General features: G+C 39.1%; 1 protein-coding gene across 3 annotated transcripts in view; it reads left to right on the forward strand.

Annotated features, from left to right (window-relative positions):
* The window catches only part of CFAP299 (cilia and flagella associated protein 299), a 554549-nt gene that overhangs the window by 18649 nt on the left and 518914 nt on the right, over positions 1-16986 (forward strand). For all 3 annotated transcript variants that reach the window (XM_087434483.1, XM_087434482.1, XM_004430878.3), the window contains exon 2: positions 1777-1907. In XM_087434483.1, coding sequence (XP_087290609.1) covers positions 1777-1907 — 131 coding nt within the window. The remainder of the gene's footprint in view (positions 1-1776; positions 1908-16986) is intronic.

The raw sequence follows: 16986 nt of genomic DNA on the forward strand, positions 1-16986 counted from the left end.
CAAAGGAATAAAAAGCACCAGAAATGCTAAGCATGTGAATAAAAAAAATATTTTATTTCTCAGTTTATTTAAAGATGCTTTCTTTAAAGATAACTGACCATTTAAAGTGGAGAGATGACTCATGATTCCACTAGTTAGAGCGTGGTAATGGTAAGTGAAGCAACCAACGTCAACTTCTTCCTCGTTTTCTCAGTCGGTCTTGTCATTTGTTATAATGTACGTTAGTGTAGATGAGTGCAGAACTATCTAAATGGTTTTGGGTGGCCCAGGTAAGGCACACAGGAATGCATAATCCATTCCATATACAAAATAATACAGCAACTTTTTAATAGTCTTTGTTATATAAAATACTCAGTGGACCACAAGCAATTTGTATCCTGCTAGAAGAATCCCACAGTCTCACAGCGCTTAGCTGAGAGTTCTCCCCGTAAGCTCACTTTTAGTAATATATTTATGAAAATTTACACTCAAATCATCTAAGTTTTGTAAGCCAAACCCCAAATCTGCATTGCTCTTTCTATTAAATGTTAATTCCACTAGGTGGAGGCATTTGCTCAGTTTTGTGATTCACACTAAGGACGCTAGGGATAACAAATGTAGTAAGCAGGAGAACAAATCAGAAAGAAGGCAAATAGCCCCCCAAGGCCTGGTGCTTTGCATGGTATCAGCTTGGCAAATGTATCCACATTGCTACACAGGGTTCAGCATTTGCTTTTAATGTTTAGCAAAGGAAAGTAGCAAGTTTTCTAGGTTGGTAGTGTCTGAAGTTTTTGGTTTTGTTCCAATAGTTTGAACTTTAAAATAGCCACTGTCGGTTGAATGGATTATTAACCCTGTATCTTAAGTTTTCTCGTTTAATCCTGTTAGATGGTCCTTGCATTCAAGGGTGACATATTAAGTGAGGGTCTATAACAATAAAATATATGCTGTTTTCACTATATTTCAGATATTTCATATTTAATTAAGATGATAATATAAGGACCGTTATTAATATATACATATTTTTATGTAATACTTTATTCTTTATATTAGTAACTTCATGTAAAATGACAGCTCTTCAAATTATGGGGAAACATTCTTTTCTGAACATGCTGTGCAAGTGACAAAAATGTGTGAGGTAGTTCTTAAAGTAACTGAAATATAAAGGATCTAAAGGATTGTGGGGAAACTTTTTCAATTTGGAGCTTTTTGTGGTCATCTTCTCGGGTTTCTACTTTTCTGCTTTTATTGGTACCAACAGTACATGGAAACAACATCTTTCTCCTTAAATAGGAAATTCATCTGCTCTTTATTTTGTATTTGAAGTTATAATGCTCTGTGTCAGCAGTTAATTGACTTCAACGAAGTAAGTCTGAAATGTTGAACTTTCTGTAAGCAACCCAATTCTCTTTTTGTGCAATTGGTTTTTAAAAAGTCTTTCTTGTATGGGTACTATTGTCTCTAGTTTTATTGTTTTAAAGCTACTCTATTAATTATCTACAGCTGTTCTCATAAATTGATTAAAAACACAACAGACTTTTGTCTTGCAATCCCTTAGAGAAAATTTGGTGAATGATGTTATTTTTTTTTTTATTTTACATCTATGGGAAAAGGATGAAAAATCAGATGTTTATAAAAGTATTGTCAGAAAGAATTCTAATTTTTCATATTTAATAAATCTTGTCTCATTTTTAAATAATAAATTTGATTTTTCTTTTAAAACAATTATTCAGTATATATCAGATAAAATAAGATGTCTCATTCATCCGCAAATCTAACAATTGGTTTTCTCTGTAGGATGAAGGCCTGGCCCGCCAGTTGGTGGAGCTAGGCTACCGAGGGACTGGAGAGGTGGTAAAAAGGGAAGATTTTGAAGCAAGGAAGGCAGCTATAGAGATTGCAAGGTTGGCTGAAAGAACCCAGAAAAAGTAAGTCTCTGTGTTCAAGATCTATATTTGATATTATATTGTAGAGTCTCTGGAAAAATCCAATTTTGTTGGCATTATTGTAATTTAGCAATGCTGCTTGGAGCAGGTAGAACTTGGAATATCCTAAGTGTGTGTTCTCCAGATCAGGAACTGGAGGAACTGTGATATGCTTGCAAGACACTCACATGCATCTCTGAGCTGCTAGCTTAAGAAATATAAATACTAAAATACGGTCATCATACCAATAAAGTCCTGTTAAAAAGTATCTCAATATTATTGGCTTTATGTATTTATATACTAAAAATATGAGTGACTTTTGCCTTAGAATTCTTTGTACTTTTGAGGCCTATAAATCTTTGGCATCATTTATGTTCTCACATTTTTATAGAAATTGATTCATTCAACTCTATTAACAATCACTGGCTTTTGTTAATGTGATTAATATATGGTTATGTGAAATATGAATGTAATAAAATATGTTAAATATATTATGAAAGACCTGTATACCTAAAGTGAACTGTATCAAACTAAGACAATTTGAAAAAGACTTGACAAAATAATCATCTATTTACTTTTTAAAAATGAATGCTAAAGTTATTGGGGCCGGCCCGGTGGTGTAGCGGTTAAGTGCGCGCCCTCTGAACCCCGGGCGCGCACCAGCACACCACTTGTCAAGCCATGCTGTGGCGGTGTCCCATATAAAGTAGAGGAAGATGGGCACGGTTGTTAGCCCAGGGCCAATCTTTCTCAGCAAAGAAGAGGAGGATTGGCATCAGATGTTAGCTCAAAGCTGATCTTCCTCACATACACAAAAAAAAGAATGCTCAAGTTATAAATGTTGGAGAGGATAGTTACTTAGAAATCACTATATTATTATTAGATAACATTTAAAAAAATACCCAGTAATTATGAGTAGAAATCTCCCATGTATTTATTATAAAAAATAATGCTTAGTAGTAGAATGTGAATTGGTTCTGGGAATGTACAATTTTAATTGGTCTTCCTAGTGGTTATCATGTTTCAGAACCATAGAATATTGAAATTTAATATACTGAAATTTGGTAATATATTAGTTTTCTGCCTTAACACATTACTACAAAGTTAGTGGCTTAAAACAATACAGATGTATTTATTCATAGTTCTGTAGGTCAGAAGTCAGGGTACAGTGGCTTAGCTAAGTTCTCTACTCACAAGGTCAAAATCCTGGTGTTGTCTGGGCTGAGTTCTTGTCTGGAGGCTCTAAGGATGAACTGCTTCCACACTCATTCAGGTTGCTGGCCAAAGTTCCTTGTGATTGTAGGTCTGAGGTCCCATTTCCTTGTCAGCTGTCATTTGGGGGACTGGTCTTTGCTCCTACAAGCTGCCCACATTTCTTCTCATACTTTCCATGTGGTCCCCCTCCAGCAAGAGTGGATTGAGATCCTCTCGCCCTTCAAATCTCTCTAACTTACCCTTCTGCAGTGTCTTTCCTGACTCCAGCCAGAGAAAGATCTCTCCTTTTAAGGGCTCATGTGATCACACTGGGTCCATCTAGATTATCCAGGATAATCTCCCTATTTTAGGGTCTATAACCTTCATTACATCTGCAAAGTCCAGTTTGCTGTGTAATATAACACATTTACAGGTTCTAGGGATTAGGGCATGGGCATCCCTGGGGTGGGGCATTCTGCTTACCACAGGTAATTTATATAAAACTTCAATAACTTATTCAACACAGTTGTACTCGACTTCTATTTTTGTAAAATTGAAATAATGCAAAGTACATGTGTACAATGTGATGTGTCTTATATAAAACATCAGAAGAGCCTTCTCTTTCTGTAGGTATCAATAAATGTTTATGAATCAGGAGTAGAAGTAGAGAGATTTTTGTGAGATTTTACGAGGAATTAATGTAAATTCATATTTTATTAGAAGTGTATCCTATTTCATATCAAGAAGAGTTGGTCATATTTAAAGAGTAAATTTCATCCATGTACAGTGCTCATTTCATGTTTGAAGATCAAAGTAGGTATTTACTCTATGCAATAGTCTCTTTAACTGGTCAGAGCTGGAAGTCATCAGGCTACTTCAGTACCAGTCATGGGAGACTAATCCCCACCCCAAGATGCTAGAATTGGAATGCCCTTTCATCTGCAGATCTTCTCAGGCTGCCTTTGTAATGGGATGGGCCCCATATGTTTCCTCTTGCCCCATGTGGGAGTCACTTTGCTCCCTTCTCTGCCAGATCCATTGTAGTGTTATTAGCAGCAGGGCCAGCAGAGAGTGTCCTACAGCCAAATATGTCCTGTGCCTGTATTTGCTGGAGGATCACTTTGGAAATATGCATTGACATCTTACTGCCTGCCAACTAGTGCCAACTTGGAAACACTTGATTCTACTATCAGATTATTTTACATTAACTTCTCTAATGTGCAGGTGAGCAGCTCCAAGTAGATCACAATCCTCTGCTCTCGCAATCATAGAGCGACTATTTCAAGAAGTGCTGGCACCTAAGAGTATGTCACTTACTTAGAATATTTTCATAGGGGAGACAGTCTGGAGAGATGAAAGTTAAAGATGTTGGGGGGGTGGTATTTTGGTAGGTATTTTGATAAGAAGAAGGCATAAGGTATGTCAACTTAAAAGGCAAATTTGCCTGTTACTTTATCTCAAAATGAGTTTATTCCGGAATAGCCAAAATAATTGCAATTCAGCATGTGCATGCTATGGCACACCATAGAGAAATCTGGAAAAGAAAGGAAGGGAGGTGCTTTCATAAAGAAAAAGGGGGAGGGCCGGCCCCGTGGCTTAGCGGTTAAGTGCGCGTGCTCCGCTGCTGGCGGCCTGGGTTCGGATCCCGGGCGCGCACCGACTCACTGCTTCTCCGGCCATGCTGAGGCCGTGTCCCACATACAGCAACTAGAAGGATGTGCAGCTATGACATACAACTATCTACTGGGGCTTTGGGGGGGAAAAATAAGTAAATAAATAAATAAAATTATAAAAAAAAAAAAGTGGGGGGAGTAGGGAAGGGCCGTTCTAAATGAAAGTCTGTTGAGGGAAAATACAAGTTCAGGGCAGCAATGGCTTCTCGTTGGCTATGCTGCAGTGTTTCTCATCGGCTGGGCTGTTGCCAGGTGGGGACAGAAATTTTCCTTCAGTAGTAAAGTAGTTTTACTTCCTGTGGAAGATGCAAGCCTTCATCTCTTCCTGTTTGTTGCAATTGACCATGTATGATAGGATTTGAGAGCTCTCCCTACAGGCCTCCTGGACTCCAATTTAGTTAAGGTTTCTTTTATTAATTTCCACAGGTAAAAAGAAATATTTTGGGCTTTTATTCAGTCATTCACTTTACAAATACTCATACACAACCATACTGCATTAGGTACTATGCTAGGTGCTAGGGATATGATAGAATGTAAGACTTAACCCCTGCCCTCAAGAAATTTGAGGACTAGGTAAATGAAAGACAATTACATTGCTGGTGGGAATATAAAATGGAAAACAGTTTGGCAGTTGTTCAAAAAGTTAAACATAGAGTTACCATATGACCCAACAATTCTACCCCAAGGTATATATCCAAGGGAACTGAAACCATAGGTCCACTTCAAAACATACACCAATGTTCCTAGCAGCATTATTCATAGCAGCCATAAAGTGAAAACAACCCAAATGTCTATCAACTGATGAATGGGTAAAAAAAATATGGTATATAGATACAATGGAATATTATTCAGCTATAAAAGGAGTGAAGTACTGTTACGTGCTATAACATGGATAAACCTCGAAAACATTAGGCTAAGCAAAAGAAGCCAGACAAAAAGACTACATATTGTATAGTTCCATTTATATAAAATGTCCAGAATAGGTAAATCCATAGAGACAAAAAATAGATTTGTGGTTGCCAAGGGCTGGAAGGAAGGGTGAATGGAGAATGACTGCTAATTCTCTTTTTGGGGTGATAAAATATTATGGAATTCGATATTGATGTTGATTGCGCAACTTTGTAAATATACTGAGAACCATTGACCTGTGTACCTTAAAAGTTTGAATTTTATGGTATGTGAATTATATCTCAGTAAAAAAGACAATTACAATAGAAGATAATATGTGCTGTGATAGATGCTGTGGTGACACCCTGAACTAGTACTGAGTCAAGATTTGGAGGAGTGTGAAGAACAGGGAAAGCTCTTCTTAAGGCATGACTGCTAAATTTACTCTTAAAGGGTAAGTAGGAGTTAATCAGGCAAAGAGGGGTATGAAGATGGACACATCCACTTTTGTCTCTATGATAAGCTCTCCTTGGCAAATTATTCTCTCTACATCTTTGTCTTAATTTATACCTGTTCCCTTGCTAAGATGTTTTTTCCCTTAAAGCTGTGCCAGCTAGAGGCCATTCATTTCCGCATTTACTGGGGTGGTGTTGTTGGTGAGTGGTTTCTGTGTTCTCCTAGCTCTCTCAACCTTTGCTGCAAAATCATCTCAGCTTCATTATCATGTAAACATTGTCTCTCATCTCTCCTCCACTGAGATTCACGCCAGCTGGGTATAGTAGCCACAAGGCAGAGATTGGAAAGAAGGGATGCCAGTAGTTTAGCTTGTGGTCCTTTTGTCAAGACAGAGTATTCTTTCCCCCAGGGGCTGGCCGTGGTGTTTACTGCAGTAGCTTCCATTATAAGCTCCAGAGAATTTCTATTTATAGTGAGAAGTTCAGTTGATTTCCAGAGGTGATAGAGAGATGGACCTTGACTATTTGCAACACAGGTTGAACATTGAGGTCTAGTTAGTAGTTAGAACTGAGTCATCCCTCAGGCTGAACACTCTCCTAGATGAGCTTGTAAGATCTTCAGAGTCTTTGTTTTGAGTCAGCTTATCTTTTTAGGAAATGAATTAGTCTCTCTTAAAACTACTCCTGGGATAATAACCTTATTTTACTGAAACACAGCATCTGAAACGTAGATAGATGGAATAAGTGATAGCCCCGATGGAGCTGGTAATTGTCCTGGTTTGCTATTGCCACCTTCTTGAGAGACTTTGTGATGAGCCTTTGGGAATTCTTGTAAGGGTTTCTTGTGCTAGCCTGAGAGGAGTCAGGTGCAGAATGTGTAGGGATCCCTGTGATCTTTTTTGCTTAAATGAAGAGGCTGTCTATGGTGATTTAGGGGGAGATTCCTGTGTGCTTTTATCCTCTGGTACATCTGGAACTCAATTGGCTAGACTTCTACCAGTCTAGCCAATTTATCATCTGTCAACTACTTTCTGGCATGATTTGGAGTCTTCTTCAATTTGTTTTTCATAATAGGAGATGGAAATATCTATTACTTGACAGAATACTCTTTTAATTTTATGAGGGTGAAGTTGGATAAAAGGCCAAAATTTGTTTCATGTAAAATGACTTTATCCCATTCACTTTATGATCAAAAGTGAATACCATATACTTGTGAATTAAATGAATTTATGTAAGTTTAAAGTGTTCTGCTAGGTAAAATCTGATTTTTGTGAAATGGCTTCAACTTTTGGCTTTGTTTCAAATATTATATTTTTTAAAAGTTATTCTCATATGTTTTGTAGTTCTCAAACAAAAAATATAGACTTGTGGCTTGTTGCAGATTAGCTTCTCCAGGAAGCAGACAGTGAGAGTCAAGAGTGCAAAAGGTTTGTTGGGGAAGCAACACCCGTGAAAAGAAAAGTGAGGAAACAGGGCTGAGCAGGGTCAGAACCTTGATGCCCAAGTTACAAAGACTCTCCCAGCACAATGGCAAGCTCCAGAGTAAAGGTCCATTGAAGGAGTCTCACATTGTGTGAAGTGGGCAGGCCCTACTTCCCCTGCTGTGCATTGGCTGTGCAAGACAAGTGTGATCTCGGCTTGAAAGCTGAGGCAGACTCTGAAAGGGTTAACAGCTGGAGGTTGTCAGCCCAGCAAAGTCCTTATGGCCAGGCAGTGAGCCTTTTCTCCAAGGAGTATCTGAGTGATATGTCTCCATGCCTGCTGCAGCTTCCCCCTTTTGACATACAGATCCACTTCGTGTGTGCAGGCGGCAACTCCTCCAGAGCACTGAGGGCCTCTCTCCTTGAGAGGAAACTCAGAAGAGGAAAGTTAGTGGGATGAGCTACAGTCCCCATCACTGCTATTGGTTTGGGGGCCAGAATTGGTTCTCCTCATCTCCTTCCACTATCCATTCTAAATCCTCTGCCTTTAGCTATCACCTCTCGACGTCTCATTCATGAGATGGCTGAGATCCTGGTAATCCTACTCTTCTCAGGCTGGGGTTGCTGCATTTGTCATTCTCATTAAACATTTCATAAGGGAGTACCAAGAGGTGCCCCAGTGGGTCCCTCGAGTTTGTCTCATGTTCCTCCCTACCCCATTCTGTAACAGCAGTCCTATTTCTCCTGCTGATCAGCATACTCTTCACAATATAGTGTCCCCTCTTCTTGCCTGCTGGTCCCTGGGCATAAGAAGCCCAAAGTGTTCATGAGGCAGCCATAGCTTGTAGTTCACTGAGACTCTTGCTGTTTTCCCTAGTTAGAGTGTTCTAAAGGATGGCACCTTATCCTTGAAAAATGTTGTCTCTAAGCTGGTTATCCAGCTGTGCCTTCAGTGGACCATTCCAATGCTTTCAGGCTGATAGCTTCTAATGATGTACAATGTGATATGGCTGGAGGATCCTATGGTCTTGAGCTCTCTCCCACACCTTTTTGTTGTAAAGGGAGTTCCCTGGTTGGGATGCTATGTTGTACTGATTCCATGCCTGTGGATCAGGTATTCCATAAGTACTCCAACTAAGGCCAAGGAGGCAGAAAAGGCACACTCACATCTGGCATAGTTATTCCTGTGGGAATGAACTGCTGCCCCTTCTAGGACAAAAAGGGCCCAATGTAGTCAAATCACCAGCAAGAGTCCAGTTGTTCTTGAGAAATAGTGCCCTACCAGGGGCTCAGCATTGGTCTCTGTTGCTGGAAAATTGGACATTCAGAAGTAGGAGTAGCTAGATTGGCCTTGGTAAGTGAGAGTCTATGCTGTTGGGTCCTTGTATAGCCTTCCTCTGTTATACTTTATTCATGTGCCCATCTTGCCCATCAGATGAGCACTGATAAAGGCTGGCTAACATCAACTGGCTGAGCCCTTTTGTCTAGTTGCTTGGTTCGTTCATCATTTTTGGTGGGTGTTATAAAAATCTTAACACTTGTACTCATTGTCATATGTCCATCCATAAGGCTCCACCTCAGACATTCCTAGTCTCCAGTCTTCCCAAGTTTTTTCTTCTAGGTTCCTGTCCAGCAAGCCAGGCCGTTCACCACTGCCTGTGAGTCTCTTCTAACCTTTGGGCCAGTTCTTTTTTCGTATCCGTCTACACAGAGTGGATGATCAGATGTGTCACCTGAAGTTCTCCCCGTTGGGAGGGTTTTTCTTCCCCACTGTAGTTTAAAGTCATCACTGAATGTTATGGGTTGAATTGTGTTCCCCAAGAAAGATATGTTGAAATCCTAATTCCCAGTACTTCAGCGTGTGACCTTATTTGCAAATAAGGTCATTGTGATATAATTAGTTAACTTAAGGTGAGTTCATGTTGAGGTAGACTGGGCCCCTAATCCGGTATGACTGGTGTCCTTAGAAGAAGAGGGCCATGTGAAGACAGACACACAGGGAAAATGCCATGTAATGATGGAGGATTCAAGTGATGCATCTACAAGCCAAGGAATGCCAAAGATTTCCAGCAAACCACCAGAAGCAAGGGAGAGGCAAAGAAAGAGTTCCTTACAGGTTCCAGAGGGAGCATGACCCTGCTGATACATCTTGATTTTGGACTTTTAGCTTCTGTGATACAATCAATTTCTATTATTTTAAGCCACCTAGTTTGTGGCGATACTCAGTTACAGCAGCCCTAGGAAATGAACATGCTGAGTAAGCCTTTATCCCCCCAAATTTATGAAGTTTTCCAAATCTTTGTAGGCTTTATCTGTCCTCCTCTGGAGTGCATGTGTCTTATAAAAGCTGTGTGCTAGCCAATTCTTGTTCATTCTTTCAATCAGTGTGATGTTGCGATGGAATTAATCAGTGTGATGTTCTGTGGGATGTCCGGTTGGCTCAGATTCCGTTATGACAGAGGAGAAGAGAGTTAGCATAGCCCTGGGGCAAAACTGTGAGTGAATATTGTTGTCTGTTTAATGTCAACTCACTGATTTTGACCTCATTTCCCAATTGGGATAGAAAAGAACTCACTCACCAAATCAATAACTGCATACCATGTGCCTGAAGCCATATTAATCTGTCCTAGCAACTAGCACTGCAGCTGCAATCAGGACTGCTACTTGGATGAGCTTGTGATAGTCTACAGTCATTCTGTAGGACCCAATATGGGGATTGCACCAACTGCCAAGTATGAAAATCTGAATTGAACATTTGGATCAGTGATCCCTGAGTGGATCCATGGACACAGTGGACCTATTATAAACCAACTCTTGTCCAGGGCTCCGTTTGTTCTCTTACCCCCTTGTGCCTTCACTTTAATAGTGGGACCACGATGATGCTTTGGATCTCCAGATACTAATCTCAACTATAACCCTGCATCCAATAGTCTTATCAACTGTCTGGGTATTTCCCTTTCCTTAGTGTATACTCATTTAAGTAAACAGTCTTAAGTCCCTTTGGGGAAGAACAGAGGGAATCATTGCAATGGATATTTGCTACAGTGTTGCAGGTCTATTCCTCTAGGACATAGTAACTTCTTCAGTCAGCAGGTTCCTGGTCTGAAAACTGGATCAGGTATGAATACTGGGCAAGGCATCATGACTTTTTATTGGGATGGCTGCCTTCAACCTCAGGTCATCAATTTTGATTTCTTGTTATGATGCAAATTAAGTAGTACCTTTGTTGACTGCCCATCTCTTTTGCCCCAAGACATGCTGTGTTCAATAAACCAACTCCATAACTTTCTGCACGTTAGGACCCTTGCGACCACTCTGACCTTGTTGGTCTTTATGATAACTACAAGTCCCTGGCTTCTTATGGTTAAGCTCCACCTCTTAGTTTCTATTGCATCAAGGCACTATTATTCCCATTCCTTTCAGCAAGCCTAGGTCTGTGACAGACTCTTTTACATTCAGCCCTGGCCTGCATTGGAGAGCCACCACTGAACTTCTTTCTTAGTGATTCTGGGACTATTCTGACCAGTGCATTTCTGATGGCCTTGGTGACTAGATATCCTCTGGGTCCTTCCATGGACCATAGTCCTATGGATTTTCCGGTCTCACGTAATATGTCCATTCTAGCATGCCCATTTTCCCAGGCCTTTTAATCCCTTCCTCAAAATTCTGTCTCTGCAATTTAGGCATTTCGAGTGTACTCAGTGTGGGCCATTGCTTGTTCCAGGTTTGTTGGAGCCAGCCTAGTAGTGGGGTAAGTGACTCCATTGTTGGGGTCCTTACCAAGATGCTGTGTCCTGTGTTCTGAGAGAGTGCTGCAAGTCAACAAACTCTGATTTATTCAGTCTTATTTCTGGCTTCCCTGGTTTAGAATCCTCAGAATCTAGTCCCATGAGTACTCCCTCAGTCTTGCTGGTATTCGCTGAATAGGTCTTGCAGCTCCTTTTGGGTAATGTGGAAATTAATTTAAAAAAGCTTAACTAAATTGGAGTTGGGAAGACTGTAGGGGGAGCTCTTATGCCCTATCATATATTGTCAGTTACACCAACTAGGAAGAGACAATAGGCTTGCATTTTTGTGGGGAAGTAAAACTACTTTACTGCTGAAGGAAGATTTCTCTCCCCACCTGGCAAAAGCCCAGTCAATGAGAAATGCCGCAGCTGAGCTGATGAGAAGCCATTGATGCTCTGAACTGTTACTTTCCCCCAGTGGACTTTTATTTAGAACAGCCCCTTCCTGCTTCCCCTTTTTCTCTGTAAAAGCAGCTCCTCTTCTTTGTTTTCTGGATTTGCCTGTGGTTCACCATAGCATGCATATTCTGAATTGCAATCCTTTTGACTATTCCCGAATAAACTCGTTTTGAGGGTAAAATAACAGGCAAATTTGCCTTTTTTTTTTTTTTTTGGTGAGGAAGATTGGCCCTGAGCTAACATCTGTTGCCAATCTTCCTCTTTTTGCTTGAGGAAGATTGTGCCTGAGCTAACACCTGTGCCCATCTTCCTCTATTTTGTATGTGGCATGCTGCCACAGCATGGCTGCATGGCTTGATGAGCGTTATGTAGGTCCATGCCTGAGATCCGACCTGCGAACTCTGGGCCACTGAAGCAGAGCATGTGAACTTAACCACCATGCCGCTGGGTTAGCCCCGCAAATTTTCTTTTTAAGTTGACAATATGGTGTCAGAAAAGTGGGATCCAAAGGAGGTGACCCCGGAGAGAAGGAGACGCCCAGAATCAAGTGACCTGCACTGAGCCTGTTGTGCTCGTCGCGTCTGTGAATTGCCGCCTGCTTTTGGTTTGGTGATCTCCTCTCAGAGTCGGAGCTCTGCTTTCCTTGCACTTGGAGCTCTCAGACTTTATTCATGATCTGGAGAGGCTTTGTCCTCTTGGGGAAGGGACTTTGTCTTCCCAGTTCAAGGCTCTGTGCTTGGGTTCAAGGTGTCGTTCCTGATGAGTACTTAGTTATTTTCTGAAGGTAGCACAGTTCCTTTTGGGGTTCAAGCTTGCTGAAGATCCAGGAGATTTTCTTTGGTTTTCAGATTCCTTTTGGAATCAGGACTGGGAATCCAGCAACTTTCTTTTGTTTTTAGATTCCTTTTGGGATCAGGGCTAGGACTCAGTAACTTTCTTGGGTTTTCAGAGGAAATTTCACAAATGAGATCACAGTCATCTCTAGATGTTCTGAGGGAAACCCTCTTCATGGACTCAGCCTGGTTTATGTTTAAGAACTTTGGGTCCCCTACATAGGCATTTTTAACTAAGTGGCCCAAACTGACCAAAAGCAGTCCAGAATTGCAGTGGCTATTGTGGAAAACTTTTGATCTCCCCAAAATAGCTTTCTTTAAGCCAAACTAGAGCTCTAAAATTAAGCAAAATGTGTATTATGTCTATTTTCACTGGTATCTGCAGGCTTCTGAATACACACAAAGCTCTAAAATTGCCTCACTGCAAGATACCTTGTCTAAATTATCTAAAACAACTAAAAAACTAAGGGAGAACAAAATGGCTTCTGAAGCCTCATGTTTGCCTCCCCCTTCTTCTTTATCTCGGGGACCATCTTGTTTGTTTTCCCAGACTGGTTTGTCTCAGACTTCACCCCAGCTCCATCTTGTGCCCAGGCTCCACTCTGAACACCATCTTATTCTCTTCCCTTCTGCAGAAACCTGCCGCCTCTAAAATCAGACCCTCGGAGGATTCTTATGCTAAGTCCCTAATTATTATTTCTAAGTTACCTGGAGCAAATAAACAACTATAAGGAAAAATTTAAATAGCAGTTACCCTAAACTTTTGATAATAGACAAAATGACTGCAAAAACAGTTCTAAAAGGATCCTTACAGCATGCAAATAAAAATTTTTAGTCAAAGACTTTGGCCATCTGAACAAGTAACCTTACCTTAGTCCATCTGCTAGAAATACAATTTGGATCCAACTATTCTTTTGAGTTTTGTACCTGAGACCTGGCTAGAAGTTTTAAGATGAAGGCTATGAGATCTCTGTTTATGTCTGCCTATGTGTCTATATATGTATATTATAGAGATGTGATATTTTTCTACCTCTGGATGGTATTGCTAGAATTGATTTGTAAAAATCTCTATTTAATTGGCTTGAAATTAAACACTTAAGTATTCCTAAATCTCAGAAATCTTAGAAACTAACTCAAATGCTTTTCCAGTTTACATGATCTAGAATAAATCTTCAGTAAAAAAAAGAAAAATAAAAGCTAGCTTAAGGTTGTTGGTGTAAATAAAAAGAGGCATGTCTTCAGAGTTGTTAGTATTGAGTGTAACGCAAATGTACAACTCTTTTTCTGCCTGGGTTTACTAGTCAAGCAGGCTCATGCTGTCTCTGTTACAAAATTTGACAGCAGAAAAGTAACTTAAGATGATGGTTGGTTATTAATGTCTAATCCAAGCATGATTGTTAAAAGCAAGTAATTGAAAAAAATGTAAATAAGATTAAAGTTTACACTAGATTAAACTAAATAATAGATAGTCATTAAATGCCTAAATAATTTTCCAAACAAGATAAAATACTAAAACATTAATGACTGGAGATAGATTTATCTACTTTTGGCTTCCTACTGCAAAGAAACTAAAGATAAATTTGGGTATGTTGGTAACTATGTCTTGTGCCACATTGAAAGATTGTGCTCTTCGAAAGAGTATATACTCCTAGAAATTATGTTTCTAGAAGTTATGTGTTTATGAATCTGCCAGCCCATGATTGCTTACTTCTTAGTTTTCACTAGGAATTAAGGATTCTAAGGGTTAGGAATTCTAATATATGTAACTAAAGCTACTAGAAATAATAGCGAAACCTCTCTGTAGGATGTGTGTTTTGATAAAGGAAGGTGTAAGGAATAGAAATGCATTTTGTTGAGGGAAAAGAAAATGATTTTGTCCTAAAGAAAGGCTGGTTATTTCAGAATGGGAAAAAGAAAAACGTAAGACAAAAAATGTAAAAAGAAAGTGTTAAAAGGTTTATGGAAAGAAATTTTGGGAAAAGAATTTTATGAGTGGTTAGGATTGCCTAAGATTGGAATGAATGAATTTTAATGTCAAAATAAACTGATGCAAAATTAAAATTTGGCTTTCTTTTCTGTTGAGAGGACAAGATTTTCTTGGGCTATTGGTGGGCTTTTGGTAACAGACTGTGAAACCTTCTTTACCTTTAGGCAATATGCCTAGAAAACAGAGGTTTTGTGTTTTGTCAAAATAATTTCCTGTGTTGTTTCTATCAAGTCTTTAATCAGTTAAGAAAATGGAATCTTCTTAATATTGAAGGAGTTAAGTTTTGTTCACAACCATGTAATCTTCTGTATTTGCCTTTGAAACCTGCTGTTGTTACTTTGGTCAAATAGATACTTAAGTATTATTTCATAATGATCTGTGATCCTCTTTGGTCAAGCGTCCAAACCTTTTGATATTTTTGACAAGCTTCCCAAAATACTCAAATTCTAAATGATGTTTTTTTTTTTGACTTAGATGTAACTTTAGAATTTTCCAGAGGGCACCTGGGACATCTCAAAAGATTTATTTCCTCTCCTTATAAAAAGAGAGATATTACAATAATAAGGCTTATTTGGTATGAAAAATTACATGAGAAGCATGGTTGAATAAGTGATAATAAACCTTTTTAGGTTATATTGTATGAGTGGATATTGCTAAAAGGTGTTCTAGAAATTGTGTAAAATTCCTAAAAATCAGATATGTCCTAATATAATATTATTACCTGTTTTCTAGTTACTATCTAAAATATATGTCACAAAAAATACCCAAATTTCCTTGTCAATTGCATTTACCCATTGCTTTCTAAAGAAGTCTTTTGTCAGTTTCAGACTGTTATTGTTTTACTCTGATGCTTTTACAAATATGTTTCACTTCATGAAAAAAAACTTTGACAAGTACTCTGGAGTACAGGTTTTGATAACTTTAAGATCATAACACTGAACTGGGTGGGAGTTTCTGGATCTTGGGTGAAAGACTGATTGCTTTGATGTTTTTTTTTCCGGATATAAAGGACCTCTTTTTCTCCTCTCCTTTAAACTACTTATAACTTATAGCAATTTGGTAAAGTGCATCTTTGCAACAAGAGTTGAAATGTTTATTTTTTCTCTCTGATCCCTCCAGAATTCTGAATCTCTTAAGTATTCTTTTCATGACAATATATATATTTGCATGGGCTCAGTGAAGATCTGTTCTCCTTGTAACAAAACACAATTATAAATATTGACTACATTACCAAGGCTTTGACTAGAATGTCATATTCAATAAAGATGTACATAGACTCACATATGACCAGATAACTTTAAGGAACTACTTGAAAAATTGGCCTAGTACCTTGCTTACAAAGTTCCAGCAAAGCAATATTAAAAAAGAGCTTATATGGTCAATCACTATTCTTGCTACACTTATGTTAATAATCAGGCCAAGTTTAATACAAACAGATTAGTTTTATTGTGATTATCTTTAATAAAAATGGGGTTATTGTGTAGAGAGAAATTATATTTTCACCTTTGTAGATATTACATTCTACTCCTATTAACTGTCTTAAGGTTTTATTATACCTATAAGCTGGACTAGATCCTAAATTCTTCTAGTTTATTTAAATGCCTAGATACAATACTCCAAAATTTCCAATTTTAGTGCCCTTGAAATCTCCTTAGAAGGGACTTGGAGGGACTATACTCCTCACTACCCTGATGGCAACCAAACTTCAGGTACTCAAGTCTTGAGTACACATCTCACAGCTGAAGAAGGCTCCACCTGACATCTAGTCCTGCACAAACACTGGAGACCTGCAAATCAAATTGACTAGGAAGAGAAGCATCTGACATCTGAGGCGGACAGCTTTCCCAAGATGACTGGACCAGGCCTATATACCCTCTACCCACTGTTGTTTCTTACTTTATTTTCTCCCTCTCTTTCCTGGAAGAACAAGACCCTTGTTTGCATTTCCCAATCCCTTGCGAAGGGGAGAAACCTCTCTGATGGCTGGATTTGCCATCAGAACCTTTGGTCTGTCCAAGAAGTAGTGACCCCTTAGTTCACCCTATAAGTAATTTCACTGGGATTCCAGGTGCTGTTGTTTGTCTAAATTGATCTGCTGGCCCATTTTACCAAGTCAGGGTGCTAAGGCCACCTAAACTCGTTCCTTGCTTTATATTTGACCCAACCTTGAAATGGAAAACAAGATCTTTTGAATGTTTGTATGAAAAATTTTGTGGGACCATCAATGTAAGTTGAATTGTTTGTATATTTCTTAACATGTCAGTGTATTTAGGCAACCTCTCAGTATGTAACAACATAGTATCTGAGCCTTGGTTATATAATGCTAATGCCTCTGTGCTGATGAGTGAGACTATAGATGATATCACTTATGCAGGAGCCTTATGTACACCCTCTGGTTACATTTTCATCTGTGGAAGTTTCAGTAATGGCCTTTATGCTTGAGC

Source organism: Ceratotherium simum, chromosome 8 (genome assembly GCF_057802395.1).
Source record: "Ceratotherium simum simum isolate JZ-2026a chromosome 8, ASM5780239v1, whole genome shotgun sequence".
Classification (NCBI taxonomy): domain Eukaryota; kingdom Metazoa; phylum Chordata; class Mammalia; order Perissodactyla; family Rhinocerotidae; genus Ceratotherium; species Ceratotherium simum.